This window comes from Indicator indicator, chromosome 28 (assembly GCF_027791375.1).
Source record: "Indicator indicator isolate 239-I01 chromosome 28, UM_Iind_1.1, whole genome shotgun sequence".
NCBI lineage: Eukaryota > Metazoa > Chordata > Aves > Piciformes > Indicatoridae > Indicator > Indicator indicator.
The window spans coordinates 901,976-920,426 of record NC_072037.1 but is presented as its reverse complement, the minus strand read 5'-3'; the positions used below and the strand labels follow the sequence as shown (position 1 = coordinate 920,426).

General features: G+C 59.1%; 1 protein-coding gene across 1 annotated transcript; it reads right to left on the bottom strand.

Moving 5' to 3' along the window:
- Positions 1-7,967: 7,967 nt before the first annotated feature.
- Positions 7,968-14,380, bottom strand: LOC128976096 (ectonucleoside triphosphate diphosphohydrolase 8-like). Its single transcript, XM_054393213.1, has 9 exons — positions 14,267-14,380; positions 13,295-13,412; positions 11,770-11,920; positions 11,133-11,292; positions 10,784-11,014; positions 9,542-9,805; positions 9,079-9,189; positions 8,671-8,808; positions 7,968-8,177 (listed from the first exon to the last, which is right to left on the bottom strand). The coding sequence occupies exons 1-9, from the start codon at positions 14,378-14,380 to the stop codon at positions 7,968-7,970; spliced, it is 1,497 nt and encodes a 498-aa protein (XP_054249188.1).
- Between the last annotated feature and the right edge of the window lie 4,071 nt (positions 14,381-18,451).

Here is an 18,451-nt window from a genome sequence, read left to right as displayed (position 1 = left end):
AGCTCAGCTCAACCCAGCTCATCATCTCATCCTCATCTTCCTTTCCTTCTGGGATAGAGGGTTCCATGTTCCTCAGTGCCTTCCTGGAGATCACAGTGTCCTGACAGCAGAAGGCCTGGACACAGAATCACAGAATGTTAGAAGTCATAGAATCATAGAAGTGACCTCCAGAGAGGGCTTAGCCCAACCCCATTGCCAGAGCAAGATCACCCAGAGCAGGGTCACCCAGGGCAGGGCACACAGGAGCCCATCCAGGTGGGCACTGAAAGTCTCCAGAGAAGAAGACTCCACAACTTCTCTGTGGGCAGCCTGCTCCAGGGCTCCAGCACCCTCACCATAAAGAGTCTCCTTGTGTTGAGGTGGAACCTCCTGGGTTCCAGCTTGTACCTATTGATCCTTGTCCTGTCCCTGGGCACCCCCAAGCAGAGCCTGGCCCTTTCATCCTGACCCCCACCCCTCAGATGTTGATAGACATTGATCAGATCCCCTCTCAGCCTTCTCCTCTCCAGACTAAACAGCTCCAGGGCTCTCAGCCTTTCTTCACAGCAGAGATGTTCAAGTCCTCAATCATTCTCAGCCTCTGCTGGGCTCTCTCCAGTAGATTCCTGTCTCTGGAACTGGGGAGCCCCAGACTGGAGCCTGTATCCCAACTGTCTATAAAAAGCCTCACTGACAACTTCCTCTTGGTTTGGTGGTCTGCAGTAGACCCTCACAACAGTGTCTGCCATGTTTGACTGTCCTTTGACTCTTACCCACAAGCTTTCAACACTTTGGGTTAAACTCAATGCATTCCAGCTGCTCACTCACACAGAGAGCATCTCCACCACCTTGTCTTGTTGTCTGTCCTTCCTAAAGAGGACAGAGCCATCCAGGACAACATTCCAGCCATGGCTGCTGTCCCACCCTGTCTCTGTGGCTGTGAGGAGCTTGTAGCCCTGTGCCTGCACCCAGGTTTCTAGTTCATCCTCTTTGCTCCCCATGGTGCACAGACACTTCAGAGACTGAGTGGAGCAAGAAGTGTAGAGGCCCTTCAGCTGCACTGTCACCATGTCCCCTTTTGAGACAAACATCCCTCAAGTCCCTTAAGGTGTTTCCCTGTTGGCTGCTACTAGCTCAGGAGCCCCTGGTTCACCTCCATGAGACTTTGGCCATGCTGCTGTGTCCCCAGCATGCCTCAGGGCAGTGTGCTGAAGGCCCTGACTAGCCCCTGTCCCACCACCCCTGGTGTGTGGTCCCACAGCTTGTCACATAAAAGCCTGATACTGTTATCTCCCCTCCCCCTTCACCCCTAGTTCAAAGCCCTGTCCATCAGCCCTGCAATCTCCTGGCCAAGGACCCTCTTTCCCCTTTGAGAGAGGTCTCCTGGTTGATGCCAGCACCCCTGGTCACACCATAGATGAGGAACCCAAAGCTGTGGTGGTGGCAGCAGGCAGGGAGCTGTGTGCTAATGGATTGGATGTGACTCTTCATTCCAGAGTCACCCCCTGAGACTGGCAGAAGGAAAGTTGCCCCAGGATCTCTCACCACTCACCCCAAGGCCCTAAAGTCTCTTTTAGTTGCTCTTGGGCTAACAGTCCTTGCTCCTTGTCTACCTACATGCAGGATCAGTGATGGGGACAGCCAGAGGCCTGCACCAGGCTAGGAAGTTTTCTAGTGAGGTCCCTAACCCAGGCTCCAGGGAGGCAGCAAACCTCCCTCTCGGAAGGGCCTGCCTGGCATATTGGCCCCTCTGTTCCCCTCAGCTAGTCCCCCTGGGACCACCACCCTTCTTTTTTGTCTTGTTGATGATGTTGTGACAGGGCTGGTTGGCTTTCCTGAGCATGGGTTGCCCATCTGGCTGCTCTGTCCCAACCACAGCCTCATGCCTGTTTTTCAGTGGCACCTGGGGCTTGAGATGGGCAAGGAAGGAGGCTGGCAGCTGCCTCCTTTCCTTCCCCTCTGACAGGGGCAGGACCAGGGCCCTCTGATCCTGAGTCCTATCAGATGGATGCCCACATTTCTGTCTCAGTGAGGGCAGAGCCTGGCTCCACCATCTCCTGTTTGGCCTCCCTGATCCTCCTCAACCTCCCCACAAAGCTCTGCCAGGAGGCTGAGGAGATCCTCCCCCTGTGCACAGGGGACGCAGCAGCCCTCAGAACTGCCACTGGTTGCCAGCGCCAGGCTCTGGCACTCCTTGCAGCCTGCAGCCCGCAGCCCGGACGTTTGCAGCGCTGGCATCTCTGCCTGGGTCGCCAATTTCTTCTCGCAGCGCCGTTCGCCCGGGGAGCAACCAGGGCTGGTCCTGCCTGCGCCACCTCCTGCGCCAGCGGCCGCGGGCTCGGCACGGCCGCTCCTGTGCCACCGCCTTCGGGGCGCTGGCGCCTGCGCTCCCTGCGCTCCGGGGGTGCTGAAAGAGCCCTGAGGCTGCGGCCGTGTCCGCGCCGTGCCCGCACCATTGCGAGAGCAGCCGGCTGGGTGCAGGCGGCTTGCTCTGCTCCCTATGGGTATCCCAGCTGGCTGCAGGAGGCTTGCTCTGCTCCCTATGGGTATCCCAGCTGGCTGCAGGCGGCTTGCTCTGCTCCCTATGGGTATCCCAGCTGGCTGCAGGGGGCTTGCTCTGGTGCATATGGGTATCCCAGCTAGGTGTGGAGGGCTTGCTCTGCTCCCTGTGGGTATCCCAGCTAGGTGTGGGGGGCTTGCTCTGCTCCCTGTGGGTATCCCAGCTAGGTGTGGGGGGCTTGCTCTGCTCCCTGTGGGTATCCCAGCTGGCTGCAGGGGGCTTGCTCTGCTCCCTGTGGGTATCCCAGCTGGCTGCAGGGGCTTGCTCTGCTCCCTGTGGGTATCCCAGCTGGGTGCGGGGGGCTTGCTCTGCTCCCTGTGGGTATCCCAGCTGGCTGCAGGGGGCTTGCTCTGCTGCCTATGGGTATCCCAGCTGGATGCAGGGGGCTTGCTCTGCTCCCCATAGCTATCCCAGCTGGGTGCAGGGGGCTTGCTCTGCTGCCTATGGGTATCCCAGCTGGGTGTGGGGGGCTTGCCCTGCTCCCCATAGCTATCCCAGCTGGGTTTGGGGGGTCTTGCTCCATTCCCCACAGGTATCCCAGCTGGGTGAGGGCAGTTACTCCACCCCCCAGGTGGAGCCTGGCTCTGGGGAGGAGACAGCCCCGTGTGCCAATCTGTGCTCAGCTGCCCAGGGGCAGTTGTGCTCTGGGGGCTGCTCTCTGCGGGGTGTCAGCTCTGAGTCCTGCCCTGAGCCTGTGCCTGTGGCTGAGCAGGGTCCTGTTCACGACTGTGCCCTTGTGCTTGCCTTTGATTCTGCTCATTTGTTATCTGCCCTGGGAATGAGTCCTGTTGTCCTCTGCCATCTGGAAGTGAGGAGCTGACCTTTGATGTCTCAGCAGGCCTGTCTCTCATCTCTGCTCATCCAGATAATCATGGTGAGAGTAGGGCCAAGCCTGTTACTTCGCTCCTGAGGTCACTGTTTTATTGTCTCTGGACCCCAGGTGAGGGCTGGTGATGGCAATGTCTCAGGGGAGAGTCAGCACCACTCAGTGATATGGGAGATAGCCCTGGAGCCCTCACAGCCTTTGCCAGATCTCAGAGGATAGCCAGCAGAGCACAAGGACAGCCCTTCTGTTTCTGAGAGCCAGGGTGTCTCACTTTGCCCATCCACTGGCTGCTAGTGGGACTCCCTAAAAAAAGCAAGGCAAGCCCCAGGAGCTTCCCCTGACACATCCCAGCAGCATTCCCAAATTGCCTATGTGCTGGAAAGGGAGGGGGAGCTGCCTGCCTGGCACAGACATGGGTGCAGCCAGACTGGAAAGGAACCTCATGCAGGAGAGCAGGGGGCTGCTGCCATTCCCCACCTCATGGAGCTTCTCAGTCCTGGGCAGAGCCCCACACCTGCCTTCTGGGCTACCTTCCTCCATAGCCACATTGCCACTGGCCCTCTGGCCTGTGCACAACAGACCAGACCAGAATATTTCCATTGGAAGGGACCTGCAGTGACCATCTAGTCCAACTGCCTGACCACTTCAAGGCTTACCAAAAGTCAAAGCAAGATGTTAAGAGCATTGTCCAGGTGCCTCTTGCAGCCTGCCAGGCTCAGGACATTGCCTACCTCTCCAGGAGGCCCTAACCAGTGTCTGAGCAGTGGCCATGGCTGATGCAGGCTCTTGTGCTGGGATGGGGCAAGACACATCCACCCCACCCCAGAGAGGTGCTGCAGGCTGTAACCAGCCTCCTGCTGCTGCTCTCAGACATCCCTGCTCTCTTCCCTGACCCACTGGGCCTACCAGCTCCACGCAGCACACATTAGTCTGGTCCTCATGCCCCAGCACTGATCCCCTGCCCCACATGGCCATGCCCTCCTCACCTAGGGCACATCAACAGCAGAGGGGACAAAGGAACACAACAGCAGAGGGGATGAAGGAACACAACAGCAGAGGGGATGAAGGAACACAACAGCAGAGGGGACAAAGGAACACAACAGCAGAGGGGATGAAGGAACACAACAGCAGAGGGGATGAAGGAACACAACAGCAGAGGGGACGAAGGAACACAACAGCAGAGGGGACAAAGGAACACAACAGCAGAGGGGATGAAGGAACACAACAGCAGAGGGGATGAAGGAACACAACAGCAGAGGGGATGAAGGAACACAACAGCAGAGGGGATGAAGGAACACAACAGCAGAGGGGACGAAGGAACACAACAGCAGAGGGGACAAAGGAACACAACAGCAGAGGGGACAAAGGAACACAACAGCAGAGGGGACGAAGGAACACAACAGCAGAGGGGATGAAGGAACACAACAGCAGAGGGGACAAAGGAACACAACAGCAGAGGGGACGAAGGAACACAACAGCAGAGGGGACGAAGGAACACAACAGCAGAGGGGACGAAGGAACACAACAGCAGAGGGGACGAAGGAACACAACAGCAGAGGGGATGAAGGAACACAACAGCAGAGGGGACAAAGGAACACAACAGCAGAGGGGACGAAGGAACACAACAGCAGAGGGGACAAAGGAACACAACAGCAGAGGGGATGAAGGAACACAACAGCAGAGGGGATGAAGGAACACAACAGCAGAGGGGATGAAGGAACACAACAGCAGAGGGGATGAAGGAACACAACAGCAGAGGGGATGAAGGAACACAACAGCAGAGGGGATGAAGGAACACAACAGCAGAGGGGACAAAGGAACACAACAGCAGAGGGGATGAAGGAACACAACAGCAGAGGGGACGAAGGAACACAACAGCAGAGGGGATGAAGGAACACAACAGCAGAGGGGACAAAGGAACACAACAGCAGAGGGGATGAAGGAACACAACAGCAGAGGGGATGAAGGAACACAACAGCAGAGGGGATGAAGGAACACAACAGCAGAGGGGACAAAGGAACACAACATCAGAGGGGACAAAGGAACACAACAGCAGAGGGGATGAAGGAACACAACAGCAGAGGGGACAAAGGAACACAACAGCAGAGGGGACAAAGGAACACAACAGCAGAGGGGATGAAGGAACACAACAGCAGAGGGGACAAAGGAACACAACAGCAGAGGGGATGAAGGAACACAACAGCAGAGGGGACAAAGGAACACAACAGCAGAGGGGACGAAGGAACACAACAGCAGAGGGGATGAAGGAACACAACAGCAGAGGGGACGAAGGAACACAACAGCAGAGGGGACAAAGGAACACAACAGCAGAGGGGACAAAGGAACACAACAGCAGAGGGGATGAAGGAACACAACAGCAGAGGGGACAAAGGAACACAACAGCAGAGGGGACAAAGGAACACAACAGCAGAGGGGATGAAGGAACACAACAGCAGAGGGGACAAAGGAACACAACAGCAGAGGGGACGAAGGAACACAACAGCAGAGGGGACAAAGGAACACAACAGCAGAGGGGACAAAGGAACACAACAGCAGAGGGGACAAAGGAACACAACAGCAGAGGGGACAAAGGAACACAACAGCAGAGGGGATGAAGGAACACAACAGCAGAGGGGACGAAGGAACACAACAGCAGAGGGGATGAAGGAACACAACAGCAGAGGGGATGAAGGAACACATCAGCAGAGGGGATGAAGGAACACAACAGCAGAGGGGACAAAGGAACACAACAGCAGAGGGGATGAAGGAACACAACAGCAGAGGGGACAAAGGAACACAACAGCAGAGGGGATGAAGGAACACAACAGCAGAGGGGATGAAGGAACACAACAGCAGAGGGGACAAAGGAACACAACAGCAGAGGGGATGAAGGAACACAACAGCAGAGGGGATGAAGGAACACAACAGCAGAGGGGATGAAGGAACACAACAGCAGAGGGGACAAAGGAACACAACAGCAGAGGGGATGAAGGAACACAACAGCAGAGGGGATGAAGGAACACAACAGCAGAGGGGATGAAGGAACACAACAGCAGAGGGGATGAAGGAACACAACAGCAGAGGGGATGAAGGAACACAACAGCAGAGGGGACGAAGGAACACAACAGCAGAGGGGATGAAGGAACACAACAGCAGAGGGGATGAAGGAACACAACAGCAGAGGGGATGAAGGAACACAACAGCAGAGGGGACAAAGGAACACAACAGCAGAGGGGACAAAGGAACACAACAGCAGAGGGGATGAAGGAACACAACAGCAGAGGGGATGAAGGAACACAACAGCAGAGGGGACAAAGGAACACAACAGCAGAGGGGATGAAGGAACACAACAGCAGAGGGGATGAAGGAACACAACAGCAGAGGGGATGAAGGAACACAACAGCAGAGGGGACAAAGGAACACAACAGCAGAGGGGATGAAGGAACACAACAGCAGAGGGGATGAAGGAACACAACAGCAGAGGGGACAAAGGAACACAACAGCAGAGGGGATGAAGGAACACAACAGCAGAGGGGATGAAGGAACACAACAGCAGAGGGGACAAAGGAACACAACAGCAGAGGGGATGAAGGAACACAACAGCAGAGGGGATGAAGGAACACAACAGCAGAGGGGACAAAGGAACACAACAGCAGAGGGGATGAAGGAACACAACAGCAGAGGGGATGAAGGAACACAACAGCAGAGGGGATGAAGGAACACAACAGCAGAGGGGACAAAGGAACACAACAGCAGAGGGGATGAAGGAACACAACAGCAGAGGGGACAAAGGAACACAACAGCAGAGGGGATGAAGGAACACAACAGCAGAGGGGACAAAGGAACACAACAGCAGAGGGGACAAAGGAACACAACAGCAGAGGGGACGAAGGAACACAACAGCAGAGGGGACGAAGGAACACAACAGCAGAGGGGACGAAGGAACACAACAGCAGAGGGGATGAAGGAACACAACAGCAGAGGGGATGAAGGAACACAACAGCAGAGGGGACGAAGGAACACAACAGCAGAGGGGACGAAGGAACACAACAGCAGAGGGGATGAAGGAACACAACAGCAGAGGGGATGAAGGAACACAACAGCAGAGGGGACGAAGGAACACAACAGCAGAGGGGACAAAGGAACACAACAGCAGAGGGGATGAAGGAACACAACAGCAGAGGGGACAAAGGAACACAACAGCAGAGGGGATGAAGGAACACAACAGCAGAGGGGACAAAGGAACACAACAGCAGAGGGGATGAAGGAACACAACAGCAGAGGGGATGAAGGAACACAACAGCAGAGGGGACAAAGGAACACAACAGCAGAGGGGACAAAGGAACACAACAGCAGAGGGGATGAAGGAACACAACAGCAGAGGGGACAAAGGAACACCAACCAAGCACACAGCTATTGGGAGGATTTTTTTGAAGCCTGTGCTGGTTCCAGGCCAGGCCAAGGTGCCCCACATCACAAGTTCACAGCTCCTGGACACGTGGGGTGACTGCCCTGGGTCTGCAGCTCCTCCAGAAGGCTGGCAGCAGGACCAAGGGTGGCAGCAGGACCAAGTGGCTTCAGCTGCCTCTGGAGCCAGCACTGCTAGAGTCTCTCATAGCCAGAGGAGCCTCTGTGGCAGCACATGGCTGTGAGCAGGCAGAGGATGAGGATGAGCATGACAGCCAGCAACACAGTGGCTGCTATCCAGTTGCTTCTCTGGAGCCCCACAACTGTCTGGGGAGCCTCTGAGGGGATCATGTTGGTGAGGTTGAGCATGTAGCCTAGAGTCCAGCCCACATCTGTGTTACCAGCCTGTGCAGACAGAGAGGGGAGGGGGTGTGAAGGGCTGCAAAGCCCCAGGCAAGATGGAGAGCTAGAGAAGACCTGGGGCCCCCCAGGTCCTGCCCCACAGCCTCCCTATCCCTGCACACCCTGGGCTGCAGGTATGCCTGGAGGTTTTTGCAGCCAGGCTGGATGTGGCTCTGAGCAACCTGATCCAGTGTGAGGTGTCCCTGCCCATGGCAGGGAGCTTGGAACTGGATGAGCCTTGAGGTCCTTTCCAACCCTGACAGTTCTGTGATTCTATGATTTGTGAGACAAGCTGGGGAAGAGCATAAATGGCCCAGGCCAGATGTCCCAGCAGGTGCCTGTGAGGGTAACTCAAGAGGTCCCCTGGAGACGGGCAGTAGGCTGTGCTGCTCCCTTACCCTCTGCTCCCCCACCCAGGCAGGGCAGGGGCAAGGTGGGCTCAGGCCATTTCCCAGCACAAAGTGTGGCAGCTGGGGGCTGCTGGGCACCTCCCTACCTGCTGCACGAAGTGGATGTGGGGCCATGTCTTGCTGTCAAACCTGTAGCCATGCAGGAGAAGGGCAAGGGTGTAGGAGCTGGCTGCACAGGCATCACGGAGCTGGCTGCTGCTCATGGAGGGGAACTGCTTCTGCACCTGCAGAGGTGGAAGAGCAGAGAGCTTGGTGCACCCACACTGCAGGAACACCCCCAGGGTGAAGCTGGGAGCAGAGACCCTGGAATGCCTGGGCTTGGGAAGCAAGGGGGGCACAGGAGGCTGCAGGTTGCTCTCCCATCTCTCTGAGATCCCTCATCTCTCTCCAGCTGCCATCAGTGCAGCAGAGGATGGGCTGTGGATGAGCCCCCAGGATGTCCAGAGCCACGTGAAACATGAGCAGGGGCTGGCATCTCCTAGACAGGAGCTCACCTTCTGCCAGCTGCTGTTGCAGAGTTGCCTGACGGTGGCATTGACCAAGCTCAGGGGCTGCCCTCCAGTCAGGTTCAGCACGTGCAGGCTGTGATAAAGCCCTGAAAAGGCCTGTGGGTGTTTAAGGTCAAGGTTAGTGAAGCTCCCAGCTATGTCACCCCTCCAAACTCTCTCACCCACCGCTCTGCACGGACCCCTAAGGCCACTTCTCAGCACCCCAGGGTGACACCTGCCAACCAGCCAGGAGGGAGCCCTGGGACTGCTCCTCACAGCAGACTGAGGCTGTGACAACAGAGCTCTGGGTCTGCCTGGCATGCTGATGAGCACCCTGCATGTGCCCACACATCCCAGCTTGCAGGGTTGGCACCATGCAGACTTCTACAGAAGTTTTCCTGGGGTTGTGGTGAGCCTCTGGTGCCCCCAGGCCCTCCAGTTCCACCCCTGCCCTGGGCTGGCTCCTTACGAAGAACTCTCCCTGCAGGGGGGGCTGATAGACCCCGTTGAAGCCACAGCTCTCGTTGGCCCCACAGCTGAAGTTGAAGAGCTCCTTGATGGCAGCACTGCAGGCTGCTGGCTCCCCTGCCCCTGTCACACTCAGGCTCTCTGCAGGGCTGGGGGTGCTTGGTGCCTGCACACAGGGACTGTCGTAGAGCTCTGCCACGGTGATGTTCTCCTGGTAGCCCCTGGGGTAGCAGGGGTGTGATATGTGGGGGGATGATGAGTTGCCCTGGGGAGAGCAGGAGCTGTTAGCATCACTCTGGCACTGAGGATAAGGATGGAGAGAAGAGAAACAGCCCACAGACAGCACCTGATCCCACACCCAGACACAGGACACGAGCACGCACACATGTGTCCTGGGGTGCAGGCAGAGGACCATGAGGACGCTTAAGGCACAATGCTGAGGCCAGGGATCAGCTACAGTGATGGCCACACACCCCAAGCCATCAGGCTCCCTGTCCTGAGCCTGCACCCATTTTGTCCCCTCTCTTCCTTTGTAAGGTCACCAGACTCAGGGGAGAGCCAAGGCTGAGAAGCCGTTTAGGCCAACCCAAACCAAGCCCTGATCTCCCCTGGTAGCACGCTCTGGACGTGGTCTCTCTTCCCATTCCAACCACCACAAGCTGGCACTGAGCCCTCACCCCCCAGCCAGGCCATGCCCATGAGGGTCTCCTGTGCACCTCTCTTCAGTCTGCCATGCCCAGGACCTACTGCTGAAGACCAGCACCTTCAGGTTTGTATCCATACAATCAACTTATTGATTACCATACTGGTGCTGAAAGGTCTCACTGGGTCTTCCCCAACCTCCCAGCACCCAGCAGGTTCCCTCTTCTAGGGCTGGGTCATTCCAGCCCTGTGTGACTGAGGCTGGGCTGACACAGCCCCTCCATGAGGACAGGGATGGAGATCTGATGGGCAAGATGGCTCTGGGACAGGAGCCTGAGCACCACCACCCTGGCAGTGCCTGTGGACAGGCATCCTGCTTTGGGCTCTCCATCTCCATCTTGTCTCAGCTCTGCTCTCTGCTGTTGGGACCCCCCTGGGATGGCTCCTGCCATGGTGGTCCTGTTGTATCCACTACCCTCGCTGGGCTTTGTCCAAAGGCACCCAGCCCAGTGGTCACCACAGCCAGCAGGTGCTGCCTGCCCTGCTCAGGGAGGTCAGGGCTCAGGCTGCAGTGGAGGAGCAGAGGGCTGGAGGTGGTTACCTGGTGCAGGGAGGCCATCAGCATCTTCAGAGCTTGCTTCTGCCCATAGCAGAGGTAGCTGTGTGTGTAAATGGAGTAGTTGGTCCCATACAGCCTGAGCAGGGCTCTCGTGCTGCTGTCACTTATGGTGGTCCCAGGCAGGAAGGTGATCTGGGCTGAAGCCCCACCGAGGTCCAGGGCTCCCACCACATCCTCTGCTGGAGGGTGGATCCATGTGCCTGTGAAGGAGAACTGCCAGGCATGGGAGGTCACCCACCACACCCACCACAGAGTGACCATAGGGCTATCAGCTCCCCAGCACAGACTGCATCGAGATGCCCTCTGCCCACTGGCCCAGCCCCCAGCCCACCTTGAGGAGAGTCTCCAGCAGGTAGTTGACAGTGACCCAGCCAAAGGAGCCCTCCTCGTTCCCCGTCAGGATCCGAGCCCCACGGAAGTCCACAGGGTACTGCCCGATGGCCTTGGCAACCTCAGCCAGCACCTGCTCAGCCTTGGTGCTGTTCTGCTCCCTGCCCAGGGAAGGAGACAGAGACCTTGTGCTGGAGCACGCCACAGCTGGGCAGCTTCTGCAGCATCAGGACTGCTCTGAGGCAGGGCAAAACCACCAAACCCCTCAGCTGCTCTGGTGCAAGTCTCCCTAACAGTGCTGCCTGTGGGCTCTGCACCAGCTTGGGGAGGGCTCCTTAATGCCAGGCTGGCAGAGGAGCTTCAGCCACCTCTGGGGCTGCTGCCAGCCTGGGGCTGGAGTGGTTTCCCCATGGTCACAGCAAGCAGTTCTCTTGTTCACCTCACTTGAGTGCAGACAGAGAGGCTCTGCCCAGCACCACAGCCTGTCCAGGCAGCAACCTCCCATGCCCCCAGCCCCCCATGGCCCCAGCCCCTCATGCCCCCAACCCCTCATGCCCTCAGCCCCCCTGGCCCCAGCCCCCCGCAGAAGCATGAGGTGGGGAGGGGTTGGAGGAGACAGCTCAGGGCAGTGCCAGTACCTCAGCAGCCGCATGCCTGCTGTGGCCCCCAGGTAGGTTGGGGTCTCCTGCTGCTGCTCAGCAGGAACAATCTCCATGGCCTTGTCCAGACAGGGCTTCAGGCTGGCTCCAGCCCCAGCAGGGTTGTCTGCATAGCTGGAGATGCCAGGTCCTGCAGGGGGCACCGAGGGACGGAGTGAGCTCAGTACCACCCAGGAGAGACAGGGCAATAGGATGTCCACCCAGAAAGCCCCCAGGGGTATTTCCCTGCTTGTCCATGAGCCAGCTGTGCCCTTGCAGGGTGTCCCTGGAAGGGCAGTGCTCAGAACTGGGCTGCCTGCAGGCAGCATGTTGAGCACAGCCAGAGCCAGAGCCAGAGCACACTGCAGATGGTGGGCTCCTGCCATCAAAGGCTTCTTGTCGTGCTGAGCACAAACTTTGTGCCAGGGAGGCCCAAAGGCAGCAGCCAGTCCCACAGGACCTGGTGCACAAAGAGACCCTTGGAACATCCTCAGGGAAGGGGCTGGCTGGTCCCACTGGGAAGCTGTGTGGAGCCCATAGGGGCCTGCAGAGGTGGCGTCTGCACTACTTGTTTGAGTTCCCTTTCTTAGAGGCTGGCAGCAGGTCTGAGCAGCCAGCATGGTCTTGTGGTGGGCAGGGACAGGCTCAAGGGGTGGCAGTGTCTCTGTTTACCTTCCCCTGAGCTTTGCACACCATTATCACCATTAGCTCACACAATCCCTTCCCTTACACTTTGCCCTCTGCCAGACCTTTGCAGTTAACCAGTAACTGCCATGCCAGCACCACACAGCCTGGACTTGAGGTGACCTCTGAGCCCTCCCACACACTGCCCAGGCACCCCTGCCCTGTCTTGGGGCAGCCTGCTGACTGCAAAAGCAGTGAGGAGGCCACAGGAACCCAGTCCTGATTAAGGACTTCTGCAGAGCCCTTAGGAGGCCCTGTGGGAACACCAAACCACACATCAGGAAAGAAACTGGGAAGAGAGAATTTGGGAAGAAGAGACAAGGAAGTGGCTGCATGAGACAAGGAACAAACCCTGCACATCCAGCATCCCAAGCTGGGAGCTGATGCACAACCACCAGCTGCCAGCCTGGACTGGCTCTAGGAACCATGGCAACTGGGGGCCAAATTCCTTCCCCACCTCTGGATCCCCCAGCTCCTGTAGGGCTCCCTAAGGTGTGCAGACTACAGCCCCTAACACTACTTTGCTTGCTCCATCAGCCCCTTTGGCCCAGGGCACACCAAAGGACTCAGCACTGAGAGTGCTGTGGGAGGCTGGGACAGTGATCCAGGAGGCTGGCAGTGGGCAGGACACAGCCTTTGCCAGCCCCAGCCCTGCTCCAGGTGCCTTTCACCTGGCCCTACCTCCCCTCACCAGCCTGGTCCTCCCCTCCAGAGCCTCTCTGGGCTCTTTGTCACTTCCCACACCTGGCACCGGCCACCCACCTCGCCTTGGCACATGGGACAGCCAGTCTGGCACACGGCTGGGGCTGGGCAAGGGCTGGGCAGGTGCTGGCACACTCACCCTCCACGCGGCAGACCTCCAGCTGGGACACGACGCCGGTGCCGTTCTCCTTGCCCCCAGGCCAGCAGTAGATGTAGAGAGAGCTGTGTGTGGAGCCAGCATCAAACACCAGCCCATACTGGGGGCACAGAGGGCACATGTCAGGAAGAAGGGTGGAGAGACACTGGAACAGGCTGCCCAGGGAGGTGGTGGAAGTCTCATCCCGGGAGGGTTTGAAGGCCAGGCTGGATGTGGCTCTGGGCAACCTGATCCGGTGTGAGGTGTCCCTGCCCATGGCAGGGGGGTTGCAACTGGATGAGCCTTGAGCTCCCTTCCAACCCTGACAATTCTGTGACATGGGGGCACAGCACACCTGGGGCTGCACTGTGACACAGGATTCTGAGAGCTTCTGCTCTCCCTTCCTGGGCATGACCACAAGCAGCACAGGTTTGCTGCTCCAACCTCCCTCCAGCAGCCCTGCTCAACCTCCAGCCCCCTGATGTAGCCATTCAGGGCAGAGAGGGAGACACGCAGGGCAGCAGGGTGACTGCCAGAGCAGGGAGGCAGCTGAGATGACCCAAATGGCTCAGGCTGCCTCATCTGCTCCCAGTCCTTCAGGAGTGGTAGATCTCACAAAATGTGTCCTCTTTTTTTAAACAGCCTGCAAAAGCCAGCAGAAAAGGAACAGGAGGGAGAGCTGTAAACCCAGGTCTGAAACCAGAAGTGAAAGTGGGGGTGGGAAATGGAACAGCCCCAGGAGGAGGCTGCTCTTCTTTCCCTGCCTTAGCCAAAGCCAAGGCCATGGGTTAGGGGGAGTGATGAATCCGCTCAATGCAACCTTAATGACTTTAAGGCCAGAAAAACTCTTCTGGTTCTGAGAAGACTTGCACGTGGAGAGGAAGGCAGGGCTGTTGGCAGGGCTGATGGGAGGGTGAGAGGTTGGAAGCGAAGGGTGATCATTCCCGGCCCCACCACGTCCCACCAGGCACCTACTTTGTTCCTCGCAGGAAGGGCAGCGTCCTTCGCCAAAGTCAGAAGCAGGAGGAACAGGGCCACCACCAGCACTCCCAGCACGGCCGCCGAGCTCCATGCCACCGCCCGCAGCATCCCGGTGCCAGGCTGCAGGAGGAGCGGTCTCAGCGGGGACACCCAAACCCCTGCCCCTGCCCCCTCTGCCCGGATTCCCCCTCCCCGGGGCCCTTTTCCCGGCAGCTCGGGAACCTCCCAAGTCCCTTGGGTGGCCCCCGGGACATGTCGCAGGGACCATGTGAGCGTCCCTCGTCCGGCAGCAAAGCAGCAGCACTCGGGACGAGCGGCTTTACCCCGAGCAGCTCCCGGCCCGGGAAGGGCTCCCCCAGACCTGCCCTCGGGGAGCGGGACGGGTTCCGCCCGGCCCCGCCGTACCTGTGCCGGGAGCGGTCCTGCTTCTGCCCGTGCCCCGGGGATGGCCCTGCCGGCCCCCGGCCCTGCCGAGCGGCGCGGAGCGAAAGCGCAGCCCGGCCCGGCTCGGACGTCCGGGTTCCGGCTGGGGACAGCCCGGGGCGGGCACTCGGCGCTGCCGGGGCGGGAGCGGGGGAGGCCGGCTCGGCCACACCGGCACCGGTGCCAGCACGGTTGCCTGCACCAGCCTGCCAGCATTTCTGCCGGCACTGCCCCGAGCGGGTGGCATCCTGGACACCGGGACCGGCCCCTGGCCACGGGGACAGACAGGACCCTGGCCATGGGGACGGGTCCGAAGATACCAGGATAGGCAGATCCCTGGCTGTGGGGAGATGTCCCTGGCCTTGGGGACAGATGGGACCTTGTCGGTGGGGACAGGTCCCGGGCCATGGGGACAGGTGTGTCCCTGGCTGTGAGGTAACATCCTTGGCCATGAGGACAGGTGGGTCCCAGCCTGAGGGGACAGGTCCTTCTCCAGGGTCACAGCTGTGACCTTGGGGACAGATGGGTCTCTATCCATGAGGATGAGTCCCATGTGGATGGCTGCGGGGACAAATCCCTGGCCACGGGGACAGGTAAGTCCCTGGCTGTGGGGATAAGTCCCTGGCTATGAGGAAGCATTCTGGCCATAGGGACAGGTGGGTCTCTAGACATCAGTATGGGTCCTTGGCTTTGGGGACAGGTCTCCACCTGCCAGGTCCCTCCTGTTTCTGTCCTGGGCCCCTCTGCCAGCCTGTCTCTGCCGTCACTGGGGCAGTGTGGGGTACAGCAGAGCCAGGTGACAAGATTCTGCCCCTGCGCTTACACAGCAGGTCAGGGGCCAGCATCTCTGTGGGGCTCCCGGATCCCAGCCAGTGCCTCCCCCGTGCTCCAGGCTGCCTGTGTGGCAGCGGCACAGATCGGGCTTGTGGAGAGCTTGGTGGGGAGGTGCCCCGCGGGTGGAGCCCAGGACCGCGCCGCCGGCAGCGAAAGGGTTAACGGCAGCCGCTCGGCCCAGCCCGGCTCCGCTCGGCCCCGCTGCCTCCTGGCCCGGCTCTCCTGGGCAGGTTGCTGGTGCGGGGCCAAGGGGAGGGCCACAGCGAGGGCCCGGGGCAGGCTTTGTCCGGGCCGCCGGGCCCCACACCCAGGTACGAGCTGGCACCGGGGCGAGCGGACAGCGGGAGCCGCGGGGGGCCGCTGAGGTGAGCCGCGGGCAGGGCTCGGGGTGCCCCTCGCTGGGGCTGTGCTGGGAGCGGGCGGTGGACACAGCCCTGGGTGTGCCCCAGCCAGCAGCAGAGCTGGGTGCTGGGTGCTGGGCATCCACGCTCCGTGGGCTGGGGGTGCTGCAAAGGGCCGGGGGGGCACTTGCTGCATGAGGTACCCACGGGGCAGGGTCAAAGGGCACGGAGGGGAACACGGACAGGGCATGGAAGGCACTGCTGAGCACCAGTGCTGGTGGGAGAGATGGGAGGCAGGGGACCACTCTGCTTGGCAGAGCTGTGCCCAGCACGGCTCCCTCACCCTCTTGCTGTACTTCTGTAAGCTCTTCTTACACACTCCCCATGGGCACAGTGGGGAACTCAGCTCCCCATTCTCCTGAGAAACAGATGCGTTAGAGCCGGCAGTGCCTCGGAGCCCTTCCTCCTGACTCTTGAGCTCCCCTCTGTCCTTCCCGGTGAGGGATGCTGCAACTCGAGGGACGCTGCAATGTGGGGGACATTGCACCCCTGCTTGCAGAGCACCTCGCTGTCCCCTGCTGTCCCCAAATGAGCCCAGGAGTGGCCCAAGCTGTGCACAGCTGGGAACATTCCATATGCTGGAACATCCAGGAATTGCCCTTGCAGCACTGTGCACCAAATGCCTCTTCCTTATCTCTGGAATTGCCCTTGCAGCACATGCCTCTTCCTTAGCTCTGGAATTGCCCTTGCAGCACTGTGCACCACACTCCTCTTCCTCAGCTCTGGAACTGCTCTTGTATCACTGTGCAGCTCTGGAGGCATCACCACCACCTTTCCATCCCTTGCAGCTCAGCTGAACCTGCCCCAAATGGCAGTGGGTATCAGTGCTGGCCAGCCCCGAGGTCCCACTGAGTAGCTGAGCAGATTGATCAGCTTCTCACACACCTTTTGGCTTCATTTCCACCTGCTGGGCTCCCTCCCCATGCCCTGCTCCCCTCCCTGGGCCTCGCTGGCTCTGTGCTGCCTCCAGATGCTGCCTCCTGCCCAAAGGGAAATGGGTTCCTAGCAGAGCAGGTGGAGGCCATCTCCCACCTGATCCCACATGCAGAGTGGTGCCATTTATCATCATCATTTTGGTATTGTTCCATCAGATGGTGCTGGGAACAGAACTTTCCAGGATGTGGGCTGGGCCGGGGATTTTTCCCAGTGCTGTTACCTGGAGCAGGGGAATCACATCCCAACGGTGCAGTTGTATCTGCAGGGCAAACCAGCAGTGCTGATAGGAGTGGCAATGCAGGCATTCAGCATCTGCTTCGTGTAATCTCTTCCGGCCATAGCCAGGGGAAGGGTCCTGGCTGTAGGATAAGGTCTGATAAGGGTTTCCTGCAGTTCTGTGTCCCATGACATAGGCAGCAGAGATCAGCTGCTACCCATCATTATACAGCTCAGCTCAGGCAGGAGATTGCTCCCCTGTATTAGTCACCAGAGATACTGACTTCAAAAGAGGAACTGGCATCTCCTTTTGCCTTGCCACAGATCTTTCCTCTCCTGTGTGAGCCACTGAGCTGGCCTGACCAAAGGGCAAGGGGACTTCCTTGCTTTTGTGCACTTGCAGGAGACTTGCCTGGCCAAGAGACAGCATGCAGGTGTCACTCCAGAGCACTGGTTGGGTTGAGCATCTTCTCTAGGCTGTCCCCAGGGCTCTTGGGACATCCACAGCTCTGCTGAAGTTGATGCTGTGGGTAGAGGTCAGCCTGGTGCACCCTGATAGAGGTCAGCCTGGTGTCCCCTGGGCTCAGCTGAAGCTGATGCTATGGGGAGAGGTCAGGCTGGTGCCCCTGGGCATGCTGCCTGTGCAGCGTGAGCTGGGAGCAGAGTGGTGCAGGAGGCAGAGGGAGAGCTGTGCCTTCAGAAAAGCACATCTGGACCAGCTGTGGGGTGCTGAGCACATGGAAGTGTCAGCTGCTGGATGCTGAGGCCGTTGCAGGGAACCAGCCCCTTTTGGCTTTGCTTATCTGCTGTGATTCCTTACTGATGCCCCAGGGCTGATTCTGCCTGGAGCTGAGCTCCAGCAGGATGAGCAGGAGGCACAGGACCTGCTTGATCCCCAAGGGCTCCTCCTCGCCCTGCTGGCCCTGTCTGCCCTGCAACACCATCTCTGTGGGCACATCAGCTTGGCTACAGGGCCGTGTGTGCCCACATCTGCAGGGGCTCTCTGCTTCTGCCCTTCTGCCTGCCCGTGGGGCTGCAGGAGAGGCTTGGGGGTCATCACAGGAGGACACTGTCCCTCTGTGCCTGCTCACCTGCTGCAGCGCCACCAAGAGCCGAGGAGAGCTGGACCAGGCAGGAGGCACATGGCTGGAGATGAAGTTCCCCTGGCTGGAGCAGTGAGGACTCTCTCAGGGGGTCTGGGCATGTTGGGCAGCAGATGGGACCTAATGGTCCCAGGTCTTGTGGGCTGGGGCTTGCAAGGGCTAAGGTGACAATGGCAGTGTGTGGGTGCTACAGGGGTGCAGCTCTGTATCCCAGAGGGGGTGACCATGCTGGGAACCAGCCAGGACATGGTCCTGCTCCCAGTCTT

Excerpts from the sequence above, each read along its gene's own strand:
- LOC128976096 (XM_054393213.1), bottom strand. The coding sequence starts at position 14,380 with ATGCTGCGGGCGGTGGCATGGAGCTCGGCGGCCGTGCTGGGAGTGCTG. Across the intron at positions 9,190-9,541 it reads CCCTGCAGGGAGAGTTCTTC|GCCTTTTCAGGGCTTTATCA; the intron begins GTAAGGAGCCAG and ends AAACACCCACAG. Across the intron at positions 8,178-8,670 it reads ACATCCACTTCGTGCAGCAG|GCTGGTAACACAGATGTGGG; the intron begins GTAGGGAGGTGC and ends CTGTCTGCACAG.